Here is a 24,320-nt window from a genome sequence, read left to right on the forward strand (position 1 = left end):
TTGTTACTTTTTGCCATTATTTGACTTCAGTTACCACAAAGCAATTGCTGGTTTGTTTCGTGTTTTGTTTTTTGGGAGGCTTTTGGGGAGAGGGCACTACAGGTGTATTTTTATTTTTTGCAACAAACTTTACTTTTATATTGGGCATTATGGTGTTTACACATTGAGTACCCTTCCTGGAAGGGACCCAGCCAATACCTTCAGGGAAGACCCTAGACATGAGCCAGGATAAAGCTCTGCTGTAGAAATTTTGCCCAGGGTTCTACTATGGGATGAGGGCATAATTGCATAACTACAGAGCTGAAGACTTTGTTTGGGAGGGGGTCCCTTTGGCCAAAAGGCACATCTTAGAGGCCAGCCCAGGATGTTAGAGAATGGTTACAATAAATTCCAAGGGTTTAATTCCTTTTGAGGATGCCCACACATCTTCAGGGCTCATGTGAGTTTGTTCTATTTCTCTCTGGGCTAGCCTGCTTGCTGTATTGCCAAATGGACCTCCATTTGAAATATCCCACAACTTTTCAGGATCCATTGTTCTGGATCCCACTGAAAAGATTATTTTTATCTGGAATTCCACTTGGATTGCCTTATGTACTATTAGCAATCCATTGGCAAAATGTTTTCTCTACATGCTCAAAGCTATCATGGAAGAAATTTTCACCCAGGACAATTTGGTTTCTGACCTGAAGAAGAGGAAGTGACTTCCAGTGAATCCCAAGTAGCCAGTCCCTATTGAGAGGCATGCATTAAGCTCTTTCTGCAGGAGTTATGGTCTGACCCCTGGCTGAAGGTCACATGCCAGACAGCAATTCTTGGTTGATCCTGTAGTCTCCATTAGGAAGTGATCAGTGATTGATCCAAAAAGACCACTCACTCTGGGATAATAAAAACAGCTAAAGAGAGACTCTACCTTTCAGTATGAGCACAAGCTCTGACTTGGATTTCCAGTATAAGAGTAAAGGGGTTTCTGTCCTTGGCCCCTCCCTTCAGCTCAAGCGCTAGGCAGTGAAGTGAGACCATGTGCCTGCCTGGTTAAGCTTGAGCCTCATGCTGCCATCTTCGTTCTTTGTGTTTCCTCCTGGAGCACAGGTCTGCAAACAATGATCTTGCAAAATGAATATTCTGAGCCTTAGCGGCTACCCTATGAGCTCATGAGTTCCCATGTACCTGAATCAGGGCAGTCAATGCTGAGTGCCCATTGGAAGGTGATTCCTGCTTCAAAGAGAAGGAGCTGACCCTTAAGGGGATCATTCTGAGACTGAAGTGACTAAAGAGATACTCTTGGATGGTCAGGAAAAGTGAACCTGATGAGTTGCTCAGGCATCACAAGTCTGAAATGATTTAGCAGTCCCACAAAATGTTTTTACCTTCTAAGAAAGTTTAATACATATTCTAAGTAATTGCTTTGTTTCTCTATTTATTAATGTGTGTTTATGAGCCTGATGTGAGGAGGAAATAAATAACAACCCTATATCTGATCCCTAGTCTGTATATTGAATGCCCTTCCTAGATATGCCTTCCTCTGATAACTGTTATCCTCTTCCTCTTATTTTTAGAGAGACTTTAGACATGAGCCATATCTAGGATTTGTTTTAGATATTTTCCCCCAGGGTTTTAATCTGGAGTCAGGATGGGATTATTCCCAGGTCAAATCCTAGATGTAAGTTTAGAATAGAAGGCACTTTAATAGGAAGAAGCCTTCCTGAGTCATGTTTCACAACAGTGACCTTATTTTTTTTTACTTTGAAGTATAACTTATGTGTAGTGATAATTAAAACTCTCAAATGAATACAGCATAAATCCAATCTCAACAAAACATAGCAACACAACTACTATTTCATAAACCTTGAGCTATGTTTGAAGCTTATACTACATTGTCTCCCATCTCCCAAAGGATAGGATGTAGTAACATTATTGTTTCTGTCTCTCTTGTCCTTAAAATAAATGGAATGGAAAGAAAACCAAAGTCATTATATTCTTCTTTCATGCTTCATCCACTATAAATTACTCAATACTAGGTAGCTGGCTAAAAATGAATATTTATCCAGTCAAAAATGTTAACATCTTTTTTAAAAGTTTCATATAAAAAGGACATAAAATATTGAGAACCACTGGAATTAGGGATACATATAAAAAGAAAATTGAAGAAAGTCAAGCTTGGGGGTGATTTGAATTGAATCTTAAGTCTTCCCATTCTTATACTAGTTCAAGTCTCCCTTTGTCCCAGGGATATATTCCTAATCATGGAAAAAAGAGGAGATTCCCTTCTATCATGTACAATACTCTCACAGTGCATATAAGGAATTTATATTGGGCTTCAGGAGAATGGACAGTTCTTTACAATCTTAAAGAAATATGCAAATATCAAAGAAACCAGCAGACTCAAAGAAGGGCCTGTAGGTCCAAGATAATGCCCTGAAGTATGCACATCATCTTCTCTCAACCTCTTAGGTTACAAACAGATTTAATTTTCAGAGATTTATCTTACCATAGCTATCAGTTTACTTCCTCTTTCTACTTTTGACAGGAAGGCAACTGTTTCATTACTTATCTTCAATGAATCTTCAGTCCTTTCTCTAATCTGTCAATGTCAAAGAATACATTAAAGTTAGATTAAATGAAATATAAAAAAATCAGTTTTAACCAAGACTACAAATATTACACATTGCCACATGTTATCAATATTGTAATGTAATCAATATCAATTATCATTCATGTAATCAATGTCAATTAAGCAGAAAAATCTAAAAAATAAACAAAAAGAAAAAAAGAAAAAGAAAATAAATATTTTCTGGAGACAAAAGTCTCTGCTACAGAGATCTCAAACAACTTCATTAAACCACGACAGGTCTCAGTTTACTGAATCATAAATGAAGGAGGTCAGAAGACATGATCTCCAAGTTCTCTCAGAGTCTACATAACTAGAAACTTTTTATATTGTGGATATAAAGAAAAGTCAAAATAAGTTTACCTTGACAAGTGGAATCATTTGGCATACATTGTTTAAAAGAATTAGAGACATATTGTACTTTGGTATTAATTCAAAAGTTAGCATTCATAAATATTAGACATTTATCTCAGCTACAAATAATCTTAACATACTTTGTAATCCAATAAAGTTTTTATTCATAAAAACTGGTATAAGAAATAATAGGAAATAATTTAGCTAGATTAGGTGATCATCTTGGGTGACCTGATATGAACTTATCTATGTTAATTCATTTTAAATAACATGATTTTAAATGCCAGAGGCAATTTAATGTGTTAAGCAGTCTTATTGCACAGGAAGCTTGAGACCTGAAGGTCACCAAAGGGTGACCAGGACCTAGCTGGGGACTACAGAGAACGGCAGTGTTAACAGCTTCCAGGTAAGAGCCCCATAAAGTAGGGCTGATAGACACCATTGAACCTATGTCTGCTGGTCGATAAAACTAATTCAAGTGGTGTCAGACTGGTCATAACCAAACTCAAAGTCTCATTGCTGGTCCATTCATAGGGCTCTCAAAAGTTAGGCATTTGGAAAGGGGAGGGAGTGCTAGGAACGCCAAGGTCAAGAACCACATAGCAGAAGGTGAAACATACAGTCAAGGAGCAGGAAAGGAGAAACAGGCAGTAAATTCTGAGATTCCACAACTGAGATGAGTTGTGTTTTCCAGGTCCTACTCTTAGGGCCACCACTCCAGTGCTTGATGAGGTCAGAAACCTATGCAAGTACTAATTCCAAATTCCTTCTCACAAGGTGCCTAAAGTATCAAACAATCACAGAATTTCAGAGCTAGTGAAAAAAAAACCTTACTGGCCAACTAGTCCTGCCCATAACCCCCACTCTACCCCCCAAAAGAGGAACCGCACCATGACTCACCAAACAAGTGGTTATACAACCTTTGTTTGAAGAACTCCAGTACAAAGGAAGCCACTACCTCTAAGTCAGCTCATTCCACTTTGGAATATTTCTTATAAGGAAAATTTTCTTTTCATTAACCTTAATTTTGCTACTCTTTGACCTCCAACCATTAGACATACTTCTGTCATCTAGGTCAAAATAGGATGTCTAGCCCATCTCTAATATAAAAAGCAGCTAAGCAGGCTGGTGCAAAGAGTATTCAACAGAAAATTAAGAAGCCCAGAGTTTGAATCCTGCCTCAGACACTTAAAGCTCTGTAACCCCCAGCAAGTCACTTAATCCCTCTGAGATGGGTTTCCTCATCTGTAAAAGTTGTTGTAAGAGTCAAATGAGATGATCTTTGTAAAGCACTTTGTAAACCTCAAATTGCTTTATAAAGCTAGTTATTATTTAACATGATGGTGTTTTTAAATATTTGAAGACAACTTTTCTATCCCATGAAGACTTCTCTTCTATAGATTAAATAGCTCTAGTTCCTCAAGCAATATCATTATGTCCTGAACTCAAGGTCCTTCATCCTCCTCCTCTGAATATTCTCCGGCATATCAATGTCCTTCTTAAAATAGGATATCCAGAATTGAACACAATACCTTACATGTAGTCTGACTAGGGTAGTGCACAGCAGGACTATCACCTCAGCTTTAGGTAATCAGAAGTGATTTTTTTCTCAAGTAAGCCATCAGGCTAGAAAAATAGGGGACTAATGGCAAAAACCAGAAGAAATTTTTTAGAATTAGCCCTATGCATAGAGTAGAATAAAAAGTAGACCTTATAGAAATAAATCCATACCCTCCATGTGAAGATAGCATATTCTCAGAATTCAACTTGTCTTTGCTGAATTACCATTTTTTCAGTTTTGGCAAATAGATGATGTTTCAAAAGTTAGAACAGGATTGTTCAATTTATTCTGTTAATGAAGCTGATTCCCATTAATAAATGAAAATTTCACAAAAGAACATGATTATCATTTAGTTTAACAATATCATTGATACAGCACTGAAAAATAGAGCTCATGGAAATCAGAAATATCATAGAGTCACTTCATAAACTGAACATTATCTCTGCATTTTTGATATAGCCATATCTATACTCATCCTTTGCCTTAATTCAAAACAAGCAGTACAGTCTCCCAGACATGTTGTGATTTGTGGTTCATCCTTGAAGAGGACCATAACCTCAGGGAAATGATGATATGACTTACAATCAACTTGGATTTGAGTGAGGGAGGGCTATGCAAAGTCACCAGCCTGACTTTTTCCTCCAGAGCCATCTGGGTCCAGTGGCCAGATATTGATCAGGCCAACTGGAGATGGCCCAGGATGCAGTGTGAGACCTTGGCCTTTTTAAGCTAAGGTCTTTTGGAGTTCTCACTTTGAGTGAGGCAACACCCATTCAGTGAACAGGTCTCATTAAGAAGTAAATCAAGGGAATTCAAATGTGACTTAAGATACTTGTTAGCTGTGTGACACTGGTCAAGTTACTTAACCTTGTTTGCCTCAGTTTGTTCATCTAAAAAATGAGCTGGAGAAGGAAATGTCAAACCATTCTAGTATCTGCCAAGAAAACCCCAAATGCAGTCATAAAGGGTCAGTCATGACTGAAATGACTGAATGGCAACAAATGTAAAACTCAGGACTTCAAGTGAGGGAAAAAATTGAAATTTTCCCTCAATGTTGAACAATTAGCTTTAAGTATGTTTCTCTTTGAAATAAGTCAGCACATTTAAACCAAACTACCAAATTAAAACCTGAGTAAAAGGAATGGTGCTTGACCACACAAGATGTTTTTAGTCATCAGTCATCATCCTCTCCTCTTCTCCCATCTCCTCACAGGGGGTAACATGTCTTACCTGAGGGTGTTCTGCCCAAAGGAAGGTTAATTTTGGACACTGACACCTACCTAGATAACTTGAGGTTTACTGGCTAGATTTCTTCTCAAAGACCATGATTTAAATACAATTCACTCTGGATCTCATTGATTGGACAACACCAGGTCCCTACCCAAGCACCACTTACTGGTTATTTTGGGGCCCTCCAGGCTCAGAGTGAATATAAATTGTAGCTGTTTCTCTTTTGGTCGGCAACCCTGAGGGTCTTCCCTTCCCTGACATTTAACAATGTTGACATACATGGCCAGGGATGAGGATAGCAGCCAGAAAATATCATTGCCTCAATTTTGCCCCTCTATCTCTGCCAATGGTTGGAAACCCAACAGGTTACACATCCTTGTAGTTGGAATCTAGATTCTCTTAATTTAACACATCTTGCATGATTTATCATATAATCGAATCATAATTATTAACTGAATACTAAAAATACATTATATATGATTAGAACTTTTGGATAGTACATGACTTCTAAGTAGATAGGTTTCCTATACCCTTTCAAAAATTATTTCGCGATTAGTATTCTCATTACTCTCATTCAGAATTCTTTATCTTCATCTTAAGTCTTGTGGATAATATACAATAAAAATGTAGTTACACCCCCCCACCTCCATTCTATTTTTAACAACTTATAGTAATTCACCCTTCAAATGGCTTACATTTAAAATCACCTCTATTCAGACTTTAAGCACTAAGAATGCTTTCATTGGTATCTTTATCCTAATACTCTTTATAACTGGTGATTCAAAAATAGAAAAAGTTATCTCTTCTGAAGCTTTTTTATGTGAAAAACTACAAATCTAGACAATCTTAGCCAGAATAATTTGTATGGTGTTCAGTTAGAAGTTAGGTGTTAATATATGTTTCTTAAACTATCAAAATAACTTATCTTTGCAATATTTCTATTGACACTATTATTTTCATGTGGATGATGAGGTTTGGGGGAATTCATGAAGAATCTTTAACTTTTAATGTGTTGATAGGATATCTTTCACTTTTATTTTGCAGTTTATGAAATTTTATGTAAATTGGCATACTGATAAAAGTTATAACCATAGTTATATAGATATTAATCTTTAGTCATTATATGTGGAAAATAGAGGATATTTATGGTAAAGAGTAATGCTTTTTATTCCCTATTCCTTCACATTTTAGTGAATCTTTTTTTTTAGCTAGATGGCAGGCTACTCAAAATAATGAACCATTACCACATAACTGCTTTAAAGTGGGCAGGCACTTTTAGAATTACAATTCCCAGAGGAATTACAGTGAGATGCACCTAGTCTCTCTGTTCTAAAATGACTGAAACTAGATAGCTGCAATGCAATGAAGGCTAGTTAGTCTCAAGCAGTACTTAAAATACAAATATACTTCTGTGGCCTAAGGTTAAAGAATCAGGCACACCCTGAAAGTTATTTAAACAGCAATCTAATTGGCTGAAGAAATGTTATTGGATGCTTATGGTAATTAGGACTTTTTTGTTATTTTAGCATCTTCATAATAAATTAGTAGAGAAAGTAACAGTTGATAAATGAAATTTGCAGATAACAGAAAATGAGAGGAAAATAAAGATACTGAGTACACTAGAGAAGACAATGGAAATGAGAAAAGAGGATGTTCATGGGGTGAAAAAAAACATAGAAGGGAACAAAAACAGACTTAAATGGAAAATATATTTCTTGGGAAATAATTTTTAATAGAATATAAAAAGAAATAGCACAAATAAGAGATGTTCTACAATATGCAACCCCAAAAGACTATATGCTACAATAATATATCTACATGGAGACATATGATACAATCACCTTATTAATTACCGAGTCACTCACAATATTATATTTTAGTGCAAAGAATGCAGTGGAGATTTTCAGGGGGTTTTTTTGGTCTGTTTTTTGTTTTTAGAAAAAGATAAGAAGAGGACAACGTAACGTGTCAGGGATTCAAAGTTTCCATTTCTTAGAAAGCTATTTCCATGTTTACTTTTTGAGACAGCTCCACACAGCTTGTTTCTAGATATCCTGCCAGTAAAATAAACTCTCAAACACTCCAGTGAATCTCTGATATTGCCACAGTGTTTGCTCTCTCAGATGATGAAGTTCTAAATACATCCATGCTCATCTGTCATGTGAGACTCTTGTTCACATCCTACTTTAATCCACCAAAGGAAGTCTGCTTCTCTGGGGACTTCCCCCCTTCCTCCAGATATCACAGGGATACCAGTGGAATGAGCAGATGCTCTGTTATCCTTACTTTCACAATATGAAGAAACCCATCTTTTTTTTCTTGATCTTCCACTTCCTTGTTATCTTCTGCATTATAAGCCAAACATGCATCTCTTTATTGCTCTCTATGTAACGCTCATTTTTGCCTTGGAAAACCAGAGTTCCTTGATTCCCAGGACTATGACACCACCAATAAAATACACATGGCACTTTGTCTTCCAATTCTGTGCCTATGTCCTGGCTGTATCCAGTGCTTTGAATCCATATTTCCTCCTCCCTTCAGACTAGTACAATCCCTTATACTTATTGAGGTTCAGCTCACTTCTGCATGAAGTTTTTTCTGATCTCATCTGCTAGAGCCTTCCTTACCAAAATTACCTCATAATTGCTCCGTATTTTTCCCCTATATATACTAGTATGGAGGTCCATATCCCACCTTAATTAATCACATAAGACCCAGAATGTATAGGGTTTTACTTCCTACATAATTAGTATAGTCACTGAATCAATCTAAGAGGCTCAGGATCTAAATACAAGGTATAAAATAGTTGAGAAGGAATTTTCCTACAACCATCAAACAATAAATATGGGAATAAAATTTTAATCAGCTCCAGAGGGTCATAGGATTTTGGATATTGAGTGAAAGCAGGTGACACCACAACATCCTGTGACTGGCCAACAGAATCAGTCGTACCTCTTGGGCATATGGATTTTATATAAATAAGCAGCAGTTTACCAAACCATTAGTAGAAGAGTTCCAGTTCACTCATTCAAGAGTTGGAGCCAAAATGAAGGAAGAAACTAGACCCTTGAAGAGAAACCCTCAGGGTCAGTGGTGGGGTGGGAGATAGAATTTTCTCATCTCCCTCATTCTCCTTCCATAACAATGTAATCAGAGTCTGGACCAGTTGGAGACAAAGCATGTAATGTGAAGAAGAGAAACAGAAGGAGGACTGACAGAGAAGAGAAGGTCAATTTCTACCTCCACCTTGGAGATCGTGACGGTTCGTATGAGAGAAGAGTGCTGGCGATGGATTGAAGACATCGGGAGCTGTGTGAAGCAGTGAGCCCAGCCTAGGGACACACCAAAGAGCAGCTGAGTGAGGCCTCTACAAAGGACTCCTAGTGCCAGCAGTTAGGAGTTTTGCTACATGTGTGTCCTACATGTAAGAACCACTACCACTTTGCTCTAAGTTTAGTTTACTTCCCTTTCAGACCAGCATGTGCTGGTGAGAAAGTGAACCCCAGGATTTGGAGGGGGGGAAGTTTTATACCAACTCTTACTGTTTCACCTTGGCAATTGCTTTTGCTAGAAGCTAATCAAGCCTAATGACAAACTTAACTCAAACAAAAGCACATGAGTGAATGTCTGTGATAGGAGCAGCCACCCAGAGGGTTACCTTTGGAACACTGAGACCAGATGCCTTCTGTGATTCATGCTTTTGAATATGAATTGGGAGGAAAAGCCCGAGAGGGCATGTAACAGCAGTACGTGTAATGCCATCTCACCTGATGGTGATGTGGGCTCCCCAGGGACATGAATGGTTCTCCTTTTTCCTTCACATGCCCAGCACCTACCAGGGCCTTGAACATATTGGGCACTTTAAAATGATTGATTGGCATAAAAGTAAAAATGGGCCTTTACTTTTAGGAAAGTTTCGGGATGTGAGAAGAGCTTTGTAATGTTTCAAATGCAACCTAGCCCATTCTCCTCTAACCCATTCCATCCTGGGCCTAACTCATCCATTTACAGTGTTTTTTCAAGATATATTTTTTGTTGCTGTTGTTCAGTCATTTCAGTCATATTTGACTCTTTATGATCCAATTTAGGGTTTTCTTGGCAAAGATAACCGGAGTGGTTTGTCATTTCCTCCTCCAGCTCATTTTACAGGTGAGGAAACTGAGGTAAACAGAGTTAAGTGACTTTGCTCATGGTCACACAGTTAGTAAGTGTCTGGGGCCAAATTTGAACTCAGGTCTTCCAGTAAAATAAGCTGGAGGAAAAAATAGCAAACAGCTCCAGTATCTTTTCCAAGAAAACCTCAAATGGGGTTACAAAGAGGCAGACATGACTGAAACAACTGAACAATAACAAGTTCCTGACTCTGGGCCCAGAGCTCCATCCACCGCTTCCCCTAGCTGCTCTACCAAGGCATACATGGACACACATATACATGGCCATGTGTGTTTTATACATGTGTATATATGTGTATATAGACATAGATATATACACATCTGACTGAGTTCTAAATGCATTTTCTAATCTGGGAAACAGATACTCTTCTTTAACTTGGTCTTTCCTGGGCATATAATCAGGCCAAATTATACTTAGAGGATATGGATTTCCTCTAAGAGGTTCTGTAATGCTTTGCTTAATGCAAAAAGAAAGATGCTATCCACAAATAAGAACTGGAGAAAATCATCCACAAGGAATTCCTCTTCACCTCTAACTCTGCATTGGATCTCCTCCATGACAGTGGTAAACACCCATGCCTTCGTTTATGCTTTATCTGCTGTTTATGATCAGAGGAGAGTTGAGCAAAATTACCTTTGTTGTTGACAGCTTTTCAGAATTCTTAATCAATTTTGATGTATAGATGTGAAACACTTTAATAGAAAAAGAGTTCTTAAGACAGTAATTGTCTACTGAACAAATGTCCTTTTTTTAAAAATTGGTGTCTTCTGTTATTACTTCGGATTTATTTCTAAATATACCCCTTCCTCACTCCTACTCAGTGTGTCATGGTTATTTTCATGTTAACTAATCTATCAGGAGCACTGTATTATAAGATGACCAAATGTCTCCTTAAAATTATGCTTTTGTATTCTTTGGATGCACAACAAAACCAATTCTCCCAATTTCTTTATTTGCATCTTCAAGGGAAACTTCTGAGCCACCCTTTCGAGTAACTATAATTTCCTTTTGTCTTCTGATTTAGCAAAAAGCAAGAATATCAAGATTTATACAATTTAGTTCCTCTGGTTATCTGTTTGCTCACTGGGCATGAAACAAGGAACTCTCATGATCATTTAGAAAAAGCATAAAAGGGAGGCAGAGCCAAGATAGCAGCTAGAAAGCAGGGACTTGTGTAAGCTCCCCGCCAGGTCCCTCCAAAAACCTATTAAAAATGGCTATGAACAACTTCTAGCACTGCAAAACCCACAAAATAGCAGATGGAAACAGGGATTCAGCCCAGGACAGCCCGGATGGTCGCTGGATGAGGTCTATAGCGCACGGAGTGGAGGGGAGTGGAGCTCAACATGGGCAGTGGCAGGACCAACCAGACCAGGAGCCCAGCAGAACAGGCCCTAGTACCCTGAATCAGTGACCTGTGGCAGTCACCAGACTTCTTAACCCACAAACACCAAAAACAACAGAGAAGGTTAGTGGGAAAACCTGCGGGGGACAGAGTTCGCAGTTCGGCCACCACCCCAGGGGCAGCGGAGGTGGGGCAGCTATAGAACTACAGCTGCAGTTACTTCAGGCCCCAGGCCCACCTGGTGGGAGGAATTAAGTGGCTGATCAGAGCAGGAGTGCAGAGCTTAAGATTTGCGTCAGGTCCGGGTTGGTGGTTCTTGGGGAAGGAAGAGTGCTGGTGTGGCAGAGCTAGCTGTATAGAAATAGCTCTGATATCAATGGCGCATCCCCTCAAGCTTGGAACAAAGTATTCTTTGCTCTACAAGCAGTCATACCCCAACGAAAAACTCAAGGGTCAAGTAAGTTGGCTGGGAACATGGCCAGGCAGCGAAAACAGACTCAAATTCAGACTCAGACTTTGGAATCTTTCTTTAGTGACAAAGAAGACCAAAACATACGGCCAAAAGAAGTCAATGAAGTCAAAAAGCCTGCATCAAAAGCCTCCAAGAAAAACATGAACTGGTCTCAGGCCTTGGAAGAGCTCAAAAAGGATTTGGAAAAGAAAGTTAGAGAAGTAGAGGAAAAATTGGGAAGAGAAATGAGAGTGACGTGAGAAAACAATGAAAAACAAGTCAACGAGTGGCTAAAGGAATAACACCTTAAAAAACAGACTAACTCAAATGGCTGATCAGAGCAGGAGTGCAGAGCCTGCTTAAGATTTGCGTCAGGTCCGGGTTGGTGGTTCTTGGGGAAGGAGGAGTGCTGGTGTGGCAGAGCTAGCTGTATAGAAATAGCTCTGATATCAATGGCGCATCCCCTCAAGCTTAGAACAAAGTACTCTTAGCTCTACAAGCAGTCATACCCCAACGAAAAAGCTCAAGGGTCAAGTAAGTTGGCTGGGAACATGGCCAGGCAGCGAAAATGCATCCAGATTCAGTCTCAGACTTTGGAATCTTTCTTTGGTGACAAAGAAGACCAAAACATACAGCCAAAAGAAGTCAACAAAGTCAAAGAGCCTACATCAAAAGCCTCCAAGAAAAACATGAACTGGTCCCAGGCCATGGAAGAGCTCAAAAAGGAGTTGGAAAAGCAAGTTAGAGAAGTAGAGGGAAAATTGGGAAGAGAAATGAGAAGGATGCAAGAAAACCATAAAAAACAAGTCAATGACTTGCTAAAGGAGACCCAAAAAAATACTGAAAAAAATATTGAAGAAAATAACGCCTTAAAAAATAGACTAACTCAAATGGCAAAAGAGCTCCAAAAAGCCAATGAGGAGAAGAATGCCTTGAAAAGCAGAATTACCCAAGTGGAAAAAGTGGTCCAGAAGACCACTGAAGAAAATACTACCTTAAAAATTAGACTGGAACAAGTGGAAGCTAGTGACTTTATGAGAAATCAAGATATTATAAAACAGAACCAAAGGAATGAAAAAGTGGAAGACAATGTGAAATATCTCATTGGAAAAGCCACTGACCTGGAAAAGAGATCCAGGAGAGATAATTCAAAAATTATTGGACTACCTGAAAGCCATGATCAAAAAAAGAGCCTAGATACCATCTTTCAAGAAATTATCAAGGAGAACTGCCCTGATATTCTAGATCCAAAGGGTAAAATAGAAATTGAAAGAATCCACAGATCGCCTCCCTAAAAAGATCCCAAAAAGAAAACTCCTAGGAACATTGTCGCCAAATTCCAGAGCTCCCAGGTCAAGGAGAAAATACTGCAAGCAGCCAGAAAGAAACAATTTGAGTATTATGGAAACACAATCAGGATAACACAGGATCTAGCAGCTGCCACATTAAGGGATCAAAGGGCTTGGAATATGATATTCTGGAGGTCAATGGACCTAGGATTAACACCAACAATCAGCTACACAGCAAAACTGAGTATCATGCTCCAAGGCAATATATGGACTTTCAATAAAATAGAGGACTTTCAAGCTTTCTCAGTGAAAAGACCAGAGCTGAATAGAAAATTTGACTTTCAAACACAAGAGTCAAGAGAAGCATGAAAAGGTAAACAAGAAAGAGAAATCATAAGGGGCTTACTAAAGTTGAACTGTTTTGTTTACATTCATACATGGAAAGATGATGTGTGTGATTCATGAGACCTCAGTATCATAGTAGCTGAAAGGAATGTGCATATATTCACATATGTGGGTGTCTATGTATGTATATATGTAGGCGTATATATATATATATATATATATATATATACATATATATATATATATGTATATATATATAGAGAGAGAGAGAGAGAGACAGAGGGCACAGAGTGAGTTGAATATGAAGGGCTAAAAAATTAAAATCAAATTAAGGGATAAGAGAGGAATATATTGAGAGAGGGAGAAAGGGAGAGATAGAATGGGGCAAATTATCTCGCATAAAAGTGGCAAGAAAAAGCAGTTCTCTAGGAAGTGAAGAGAGGGTAAGTGAGGAGGAATGAGTAAATCTTGCTCTCATCAGATCTGACCTGAGGATGGAATACCATACACACTCAACTGGGTATCTTACCCCACAGGAAAGAAGGAGGAAGAAGATAAAAAAGGGGGGATGATAGAAGGGAGGGCAGATGGGGGAGGAGGTAATCAAAAACAAACACTTTCGAAAAGGGACAGGGTCAAGGGAGAAAATTCAATAAAGGGGGATAGGTTAGGAGGGAGCAAAATGTAGTTAATCTTTCACAACATGAGTATTGTGGAAGGGTTTTACATAATGAATTGCATGTGGCCTATGTTGAATTGCTTGCCTTCTTAGGGAGGGTGGGTGGGGAGGGAAGAGGGGAGAGAATTTGGAACTCAAAGTTTTAAAAACAGATGTTCAAAAACAACAACAAAAAAAAAGTTTTTGCATGCAGCTAGGAAATAAGATACACAGGCAATGGGGCGTAGAAATTTATCTTGCCCTACAAGAGAAGAAGGGAAAGGGGGATGGGAGGGGAGTGGGGTGACAGATGGGAGGGCTGACTGGGGAATGGGGCAACCAGAATATATGCCATCTTGGAGTGGGCAGGAGGGTAGAAATGGGGAGAAAATTTATAATTCAAACTCTTGTGAAAATCAATGCTGAAAACAAAATATATTAAATAAACTAAATATAAATGATAAAAAAAAAAGACAGAGCAGTGTCACCAGCATAGGCTGTGGCAACAAAGGGGAATAATGGCATTATTAAATGCAAAGAAATGTAAAAAAAAATCAAAGAACAATGATCATTCAGAAAACTAATAGCTATGTTAATGGTTGTACATGGTCTAAAAACTAGGTGATTCCTATCACTCTCTTCCTCCTTGTTCACCATGCTGCCACCATCACTAAAGAAGTAGAATGAAACCACACAGAACTGAGCAGCATTTTCTCTTTTTCCTCATTTTATGGATTGTCGTGGTCAAGAAATTCATCACCAAGTGGCCAATCCACTGGTGATGAGCCTCTTCATATTTAACTAGACTGGCTGAAAAGAAGAGACACCTTATTGATAAGATTCTGTCCATCTTCACTCCATAATCAGAAAATGTACCTAGTGCTTTATTATTCCACATTTAGGTCATATTTTGAAAAACAACAACAAAAACTGTTGACGTTTTGAGATAAATTCCAAGGTTATTTCATAATTCTAATAATTCAATTATTATAACCTGCTAAAGAATTTGGAAAATCCCTGAGCTTATAAATATACTCAAAGAACACCCTGAAGGCAATAAGTATCCCTGAGCTCAGTGGATATTACTCCATCAGATCGCTGGGCTCTAAAGCCGTGTTAATAAATGTTAATAAATGAAGAAAAAAATATCAGAACATAATACTATCATTTATACTACTACCGAACAATTTTGTAATCTTAAGCTATTTTTCATGTTCTATCACTCTTGCAAAAGTTGTAAATTAACTGTTTTCAAAAAACATAAAAGTACCACAAAAAGAATCTACAACAGCCTAAAAAGTATTAACATTATCAAGGAGAAAAATATCCTAATGAAAATTATAGTAAATCACAAGAGAACTAACAAGCAATAAATGTGAAGACAATACATAATTTAAATTAAGTATACAAATGTCATTTCAATCATAATTGTATTTGTTAAAAATGCAATTTGGAGAACATGTTCACATTCTTCTTAGCAAGCCCTAAAATCCAAAATTACAGCTATCAAAATTGATCCATTGTATTGATATATATTATATTATGTATTATGTATTTTAAGAAATTAAAACTAAGTGGAAACAATTAAAGTATATCTTTAAGGAAAGTGCCAAACTGGTGAATGTGATCCTTTTGCTCAATTGGAATCTCAAACACATGCACCCTCCCAGCTCCTTCAAATTCAGAGACCGATGTGATAGAGGGAGAGTATGCACTTGAGCTATTGTGGGAAATATTTATAGTGCTTTAGTCTTCCCAGATCTTTGAAGTAAAAGTCTTTTGTACAAAAACTAATTTATATTAGGTGATTAAATGGAATTGGGGGGGGCTAATCACTAACACCAAAGACTGAGGGAACTCAGCTCTTGAGGGTTCAAGCTGATAGCAGAGAAGAAAAAGCCCATAACCCCTAACCCTGGGTCCTATATATTTACCAGACATAAAGTAATTACATTTGATTCTAAAAGAAGACGGAACTGTGCTACACAAGATCTTTTAAAATATATATATATTTTATATATTATATATATATATATTAACACAAAAGAATTTTAATATTAAGAGCTCTGACTCAAGGTTCCTATCCTAAACCCAACCAATGCCACACACCTATGACAGTATCATTAAACTCACAGACTTATGAGGGAGGGCCTAGCTAGGTAGTAGTAGAACACTGGGACTAGAGTCAAAAGACCCAAGTTCAAATGCAGCCTTACTAGCTGTTATGACCCTGGGCGAGTTCTTTAACCTCTGTCTGCTTTGGTTTCCCCAGCAGAAAAATGAGGATAATAATGGCACTCCACAGGTTGTTATGAGGATCAAACAAGATATCTATTCCGTGTTTAAAAATGCCTAACGCATAGTAGACACTCAATAAATGGTTGTCCCTTTCCCTTTCTTTTCCCTCCCCCTCCCCTATGGCAGTAACTCTGCCTGAATACCCCCTAAAAACCATTCAAGAAGTAGGAGGTACTAACTATGACCAGTCACAGGTAATAAAAGAGGAAAAGAATTAATGGAATCAGATTGAGCTAAAAAAATGGAACCAGTTATGGTCTCAGAACCACCGACTAGAGGGAAACAACACATTGGTCCTAATAGAAACAGTAAATCCAGCTGAAGTGAATCTTCTCCTCACCTCCTCCCCTCCCCCCAGGGCTTGATCTGGGCTTGATGTAACTTGAGACACCCCTGAAAAGCTGGGCCTTACAAGTCCCTCCTTATGGCTGCACTTCACATGAATTTGGCTGCCCACAGACCTGGTAAGGTTTCCAGTTCCAGGGCCTTTCAAGATCTCACAAGGTTCATACCAAGGGAAGGAAGGAACAAACAGTAGGCAACCCCACCCTAGACACTGGCTCGCCTTGAACCCATATGCTTGTGGGCTGACCTGTTGAGGGTCAGGTAGGGGGTGATAATACTCACCTTAACCCTACTATTCCTCCATAGCTCAGAGAGTAGTCCATCCGCCTCAAGTCAGCAGGAAGGAGCAAGTTTCTTCTCTGAAGCCTTTTGTAAGAACTCAGTTTCAGTTCAGCAGCACCACCCCTCCCCCAAAAGGCTCTTCCTTACTACACAGTGAGTGAAGAGGAAACAAGCCACAGAACATTCTTGAATGTTGTGAAGGAGAGAGCAGGGCTCCTCCATTCCATAACATTGAAACAGGCTTACCCAGCTTCCACATCAGCTCCTGAATGTACTCCCACAGACTAGGCTCTCACTGGCTTACACCCATTACATTTAACCTTATGAGAAAAGGCTGCTCCTAAAGAATGTGGCACTTGTTCAGTTGGTTGGAACATCCTTGCCTCTGCTGACCATGGCAGTGCACTTTCCAAGTCTAGGTGGTCTCCTTCTCCTTTTGGCTTCTGTATGCAGGCCACCAGAAAGCTCCACCAAAGACCCTAAGCCAGTTTAGTAACAAGAATGGTTTCAATAACTTTTATGGAAAAACTCATCTACTCTTGCCCAGGGTCACATAGTTGGTAAAGTGGGATTCAAACTCAGATCTTCCTGATTCTAAGTAGAGTGCTTTATCTACTACCTTGCTGATCCTTTCTCTACATGTGGTGAATCACTGTCAACTGTCCCCACATATCACCTGCCCCTGCGAAGGTCCACCACAGAGTCCTTCTGGGTTGGGGGAAAGCCTGAGATTAGTACTTTTCATTCACTTCTAGTCAGTCACTCTGGTGGTGCATACCTTCACGGAATCATCACATTATTTCTTTTTGTTTGAGTTTTTTGGTTGTGTTTTTTTCCTGTCCTCATTTTTTTTTCTTTTACCTGAAATAAGCTTTTCTATCAACATTGTTATGCCCGGCTTCTTGTATCCTTGAGGTCAGAGTTGACCTGTGATGACCCTAAAGCCACAGAAGATCCTCTAGAGAATTCATAGGGTCTTTGCTACCACCCGGAAGAATATGTAAGAGCAATATGTGCTAGTTTCTCCTAAGATCCTACTAAAGAGAACGTGCTACCACTCCGGTACCTTTGCCAAGGTAATACCAACTGGTGTCACAAAGAGTAGGACATAAATGAAAAATGACTGAACAACAAAAAGACTATGAGTGTATCAATATAGTACAATTCCAAGTCTAAACCACCAGACAAGCCTGACCTAAAATACACATTGATATGCATTTGTTTTTATAATCAGAGTTCTAAAACATTTTTCTCTGCCCCAAGTAGTCTTAAAATTATATATTACTAAAATAACAACTTGATACACCAATGGATTCCAAAACACTGTTATGCCTTCTTTTAAACAGTAGGCTCAGATTACCTGATAATCAGCTGGCCCAGGAATTTCATAGTCTTCCTCTTTAATAAAATGATACGTTCGAGGAGCAGATGATCCAAATGCACTTTTCTTTGTTTTCTGCATATAATGATCTTTTAAAGTGTCAAATGAACTCTTTTTAAAAACATCGTAACACCCAGGACCTAAAAAAACATCACAAACATTTAAGCCATAACACATTTCAATTGCTATTTTAGAAATGAATATTGATGTGAAAAGTTAATTAGGGGGAAAGTCTAAAGATATATTTAAATAAATGATAAGCTAGAATTTATTCAATTAGAAATACTACATATCTTTCAAACACACACAGCTGCATATGCCTTGTCAGTTACAGCAATCATTTCTGTATGCAGTTATCAGAGTCAGAAATCAGATGTTTTTGTGATATTTCCTTGTAGTCCTGGAATACATATTTCAGAAGTTCCCTGTGCCCCTAGGGATTCCTTCCTGATCAGACAGTTCTTCCCAGAACTCCCCTTTGAGGAGGGCACCCAGGCCACTTTCCTTTGGGCTTCTCCCTATGGTCCCAAGAGTGGCTACCACTCAAAGCTACCAAATGAAATGAAAATAAGATGCCAATTACTCATCAATTTTAGGACAATTTGAGCAATCTAACCAATAAATTCAGTGCCTCCTCAAATGTAATGAATTGTGGCTAAATCTTCCATTTAACTCTTACCATGTAACCATGGCACAGCTTTTACTTGTCAAATAACAATGATGTTTTCTGAAGAACCAAGTTTATTTAGGAAACTTGCTCAATTTAAAGGCTATTACAGAAAATAGGACTAAAAGGCATTCATGATGCGTCACACCATTTATATTTGAGCTATAAGGCTCACTCATATCAGGAAATAAGCATACCATTATTTGTTATCCCTGAAACAAATCAGGAATGGTCCGGTGACATTTAAGTAATATGATGTAAAATAATAGTTCATAATTACATAACATTTAATAATTTACAAAGTGTTTTATGTATATTTTCTCCCCTGAACCTTGCAACAACCCTGTGAGTTAGGTAATGCAGGTACTGGAGTCATTTATATACGAAGAGACTGAGGATCAGAGAGGTTAAGTAATTTTCCAAAGTTCACAAGGCTAAAAAATGGCAGCCATAATTTGGACTTCAGACTTTTGATCCAAATACAACATTTATTCCATTTTGTCATGTGGCCTCTTCCTTTCAGGCCTTCTTTTCCTTGTGTTCTTGGCTAGGAATACATCCTTTGTATTCCAGGACAGGTCTGAATTGGCAGCCCTAGGGATTCAGGCTCAAGGGTTAAAATGCAATGAGGCACTTGTGGGGTATAAAATACAATAAAAATCTAATCACAAGAAATTAAAAGGATACAACTTTTTCATTCAAAGGGATATAAAATGCTATTTCCCTCTGTCTCCTCTAACAGGTGAAAGATAAAATGACTGAGAACACCAAGTTTTGAGCTTCCGACCATATTGATTTATTAAACAATGCAAGCCAATTGCATAACAAATTGTAACCAGACCTTCTCAGCTTAGGGCTGGACCCAAATACAAGAGAGATAAATTTTTATATGTTAAAAATAAAACCAATTTAAGAAAACAATTAACCAGGACACAAAATTAGGTAATCTGATTTCTAATTGGATGAAAGATTAGGGACTTTAAAAGTTGGGAGGGGCAGAGTGAACAAGCAGAATTCCCTGAAATCAAAAAAGAAGCGTCCCACACCTCACAAAATATCTATATTCCATCAAAGGAATGTAGAAAGAATAATTAATTGCTCAGTATGGGACTAGTTTTCAGATAAGACAAATGAGAGGCTTGAGATGTATAATTGTGAGAATACTCATCAATCTTCGGATCTGACCCTGTTTCTAGTCAGCATGACCTAAGTCCTTAGTTAAGGGTCTCTAAACAGCAGATAGAGGCAGTCCAGCTTCCCAGCCATGCAGCATTAGGTTCAAACAATGCAATAAGGTTTTCTCCCAAGTGCCACAACTGAATAGTTTTCTCCAAAACAGAAATTGCCCTAGACCCATAAGTGAATAGAAAGGGACCTTTTGAGAATTGAGTCACAAGATGGAGTCAGTGTGGTTCACTCAATTCCCACAATTAACTACTTGCTGTTCTAATTCCTCCAATTCCCTCACTCCAGTCACTACAACAATCACTCATGCCAGGTCAGGAATGCAGAAAAGTATACCCCACAGTAGGAGCTCAGGTGTAAGCACAGATACAATCTACCCCACTACCCCCTCACTCAACCATGCCACTTATACTTCAGGCAGTAAAGAAGCCAAATGACCCCTGTGCCCTTAAAGGAGCAGTTCATTCTACCCGCTGCTGACATCATGGCCCAGAATATTCGGTTTGGGACAAGGTTTGAGAAGAGAACGGTAAGTGAGATGGAGAGGGTGAGGACAAAAAGGCTCCAGCTCTGGTTGGGGCTGGGGCATAGATTCAACCTTGCTGTCAGTCCTGCTTGGGCACTGTCCCCAACTGCTCCTCCTCTACAACAATTCCTGAGCTCTACTTGCGTCCATACAAAACAATCATAGTTGCTACTGTACTCGTTTTTGGTTTCACCCTTCAAATGGTCCCTGGGGAGATGAATCAGAACAAATTGGATTAGTCAGGTGCAGGAATCTTCCCTTCGTTCTCTTCCAGTTCTTAGTGTAAAAATAAGAGGAAAGGTCAAGGCAATAGGAAAGGAGAGACAGGTGACCACGAGCCCAGGGTTGAGAGTCCATATGGCCCAGAAGAAGCAGCAGCTCTGGTGAAATTTGAAGACAGACTGTTCCCCTTCCACAAGGACTCACTGTGGCTGATGTAACTCACTATTCCATTCTGCTATTTGCTGGGAACTGACTTGTGGGAACTATCTATCACTACTGTAGAGCCCAGAAGGGAAAGCCACAATGATCCCAAAAGGAAACTTCTCAGACTTCATAGAACCATAGGGCAAAGTAGAAATAGAAAAAAAATACACTAATCACTTCCTTAAAAAACACCAAAATGAAAATTCTCATGAACACTGCAGCCAACCTGAGTTTCCAAGTCAGGCGGGGAAAGTACTACAAGCAGCTAAAAAGAAAGAATTCAAGCAGCAAGGAGCCACAGCAAGGATTACATATGATTTAGCAGCTACCACTGTAAAGAATGGAAAGCTTAAAACACAATATACCAGAAGGTACAGCCAAGAATAACTTCCCCAACAAAACTGAGTATAATCCTACAAGATTAAAATGATCCTTTAATAAAATAGAGAACTTCCAATGGAGTGCCAAGCCTAGAGTCAGGAAGACCTAAGTTCAAATCTGGCATCAGATACTTACTAGCTATGTGATCCTGGTCAAGTCATTTAACCCTGTTTGCCTCAGTTTCCTCATCTGTAAAATGAGCTGGAGAAGGAAATGGCAAACCTCTCCAGTATCTTTGCCAAGAAAACCCCATTTGGGGTCATGAAGAATCAGACACAACTGAAAAACAACTAAACAACAACAGGAGTCAAAAGAAGCATAAAAAAGTAAACATGACTGAACAATTACAGGGGAATAAACAAGAACAAACTGCTTACATTCTAAGATGAGAACATTCATGTTTCCCCTTGTCCCCTTTGAACCCTGTTTTCATCAGGCCACAGAGAGTATCTAACTGAGCAGAAGGCTTAGAAGTGGTTCTGCTATGTCTTGATGATCTTACAGGAATGAAAGAAGAAGTTAAGAAGCATACACTGGGTGGAGAAGCGGTAAGGAAGAGGAAGATTAAAGAAAATTCATTAATCAGGCTGCACAAATAGATGTCTATACAAACAAGGAGGAAGCAGGGAGAGTACAGCTGACAGGTGAACCCCACACTTCTCTGAACTGCTCAAAGGAAGGAAGAATATGTGTAGACACATACGCACACACACAGAGTTGGGTACAGAAATACATTACATGCAACAGGGAAATACGAAGAAAAGTAGAGAATAGAGAATTAGAAGGAAGATAGACTAAGGTAAACAAAACTAATTCTAAGGACATAGAAAAACAATTTAGCTTTAGTTTCCAAAACATTGGAAACTGAGGGGGGCCCAAGAATAGGGGAATGAGTAAACAAGTTATAGTATATAAATATTTGGAGTATTATTGTGCAGTAAGAAATGATGAAGGAAATAGTCCAGAGAAACCTTGGAAGACTTGTATGAACTGATGTAGAGTGAAGTAAACAGAGCCAGGAGAAAACTTTGCACAAAGACATCAATATTGTAAAATCAAACAACTCTGAAAGTCCTGATTAATGACAATTTCAGAGAACTAACAATGAAACATATTATCTAGTTCCTGATAGATAAAAGGCTCAGAATGCAAAATTATAATATATATGCATACATACTACACATACATATCTCTACACATATATACATGCTATATATACACATATGTGTGTATACATATGTATATGTAGCCAATATAGACATTTGTTTGCTTGACTATACATATTTATAACTGGGTTTTTTTCCTTCTCAATTTTAGGTGGAGGGACAATATAGGAGGGGAAATGGAATTTTTTCTGATTAAAAAATTAAAATTCTATTTTAAAAAGAATAATAATATTAATTATACTGGGTCATGGATGCAACAACCATGCATTAGTGTGCCTTTCTTTCTACAGCCTCTCTAACACTGACTCTTCCTACTTTTTATCAGGACTGCTATTTGCTGGGTATGATATAATTGGAGGAGGGAGATAAATCTCTTCAACAAATTTCTCTAATAGCAATCTGATATTTATTGAGAACTGATACAGACATATAAGAATAAGAGCCCAATAGATAAATAGTCAAGACAGTTCTCAAAATCCAAAAGTTAAATTCTCAATAAATATATGACAAAATGTTTAAAAAATTTAATAGGAGAAATTCAAATTAAAACAATGCTGAGATTGTATCTCATGGACCACCAGATTGGCGAAGATGACAAAAGAAGAACATGACAGTTATTGAAAGTGCTGTGGAAGGACATGCACAGTAACATACTGCTAGTAGAGTCAGTAAGTGGTCCAACCATTCTGGAAAACAGTTTGATATAAAAAATAAAGTCACAAACCAGTAAATTTTGCATACCCTTTGAACGAGTCATACCATCTATCCATAAGTGATTTTTAAAAATAGGGAAATGATCTCTGTCGACAAAAATATTTATAGCAGTTCTTTTTGCTATAACTAAAAAAACCCCTAAAAACTAAAGAATGGCTGAATAAATGATAAAAATATATGAATAAAATGGAATAGTATTATGTCATAAGAAATGGTGAAGATAACAAATTCAGGTGGGAAAAGCAGGAAAGGCTAGAATAAACTATTCAGAATAAAGTGAATGTAATCAGGAAAATGATTTCTACAATCAACCCAGCACAGTAAAGGAAAATAACTTCGAAAGACTGAACAATGCAATGACCAATCATGAATTAAGAATAATATGAAGCATATTTTTTACCTGTTGGTAGAGAGATGACTCAAAATACACAATGCAACATACATTTTCAGACAAAGCCAGTGTGTGGTTTGCAGGACGAGACTTTTAACAAGGAAGAGGTTGGGGGTGGGGCAGTAATGGAGGAGGTAGGAGTAATAGTGATGCTAAGAAAATAAGGAAAGAGAAGATGGTGGCTGGAAAGCAGGGACTAGCGTGACCTCCCTGCCGAGTCCCTCCAAAAACCTATAAAAAATGGCTCTGAACCAATTCTAGAACGGCAGAACCCACAAAACAGCAGAGGGAAGCAGGGCTCCAGCCCAGGACAGCCTGGATGGTCTCTGGGTGAGGTCTATCCCACACGGAGCTGGGAGCTGGGAGCTGGGAACAGAGCAGAGCCCAGCCTGAGCGTCTCGGACCAACCAGACCAGGAGCCGGGCGGAGCGGGCCCTAGCGCCCTGAATCAGTGAGCTGCGGCAGTTACCAGACTTCCCAACCCACAAACACCAAAGACAGCAGAGAAGGTTAGTGGGAAAAGCTGCAGGAGTGGAAGGAGTTT

At 38.5% G+C, this 24,320-nt stretch overlaps 1 protein-coding gene across 1 annotated transcript in view; it reads right to left on the reverse strand.

Moving 5' to 3' along the window:
* STPG2 (sperm tail PG-rich repeat containing 2) overlaps window positions 1-24,320 on the reverse strand; it is a 655,681-nt gene that overhangs the window by 509,118 nt on the left and 122,243 nt on the right. Inside the window, exons 9-10 of the mRNA XM_036765397.1 lie at window positions 18,300-18,460; window positions 2,506-2,581 (exon numbers count right to left, since the gene is read on the reverse strand). Coding sequence (XP_036621292.1) covers window positions 2,506-2,581; window positions 18,300-18,460 — 237 coding nt within the window. The remainder of the gene's footprint in view (window positions 1-2,505; window positions 2,582-18,299; window positions 18,461-24,320) is intronic.

Source organism: Trichosurus vulpecula, chromosome 6, assembly GCF_011100635.1.
Source record: "Trichosurus vulpecula isolate mTriVul1 chromosome 6, mTriVul1.pri, whole genome shotgun sequence".
Taxonomy (NCBI): Eukaryota; Metazoa; Chordata; class Mammalia; order Diprotodontia; family Phalangeridae; genus Trichosurus; species Trichosurus vulpecula.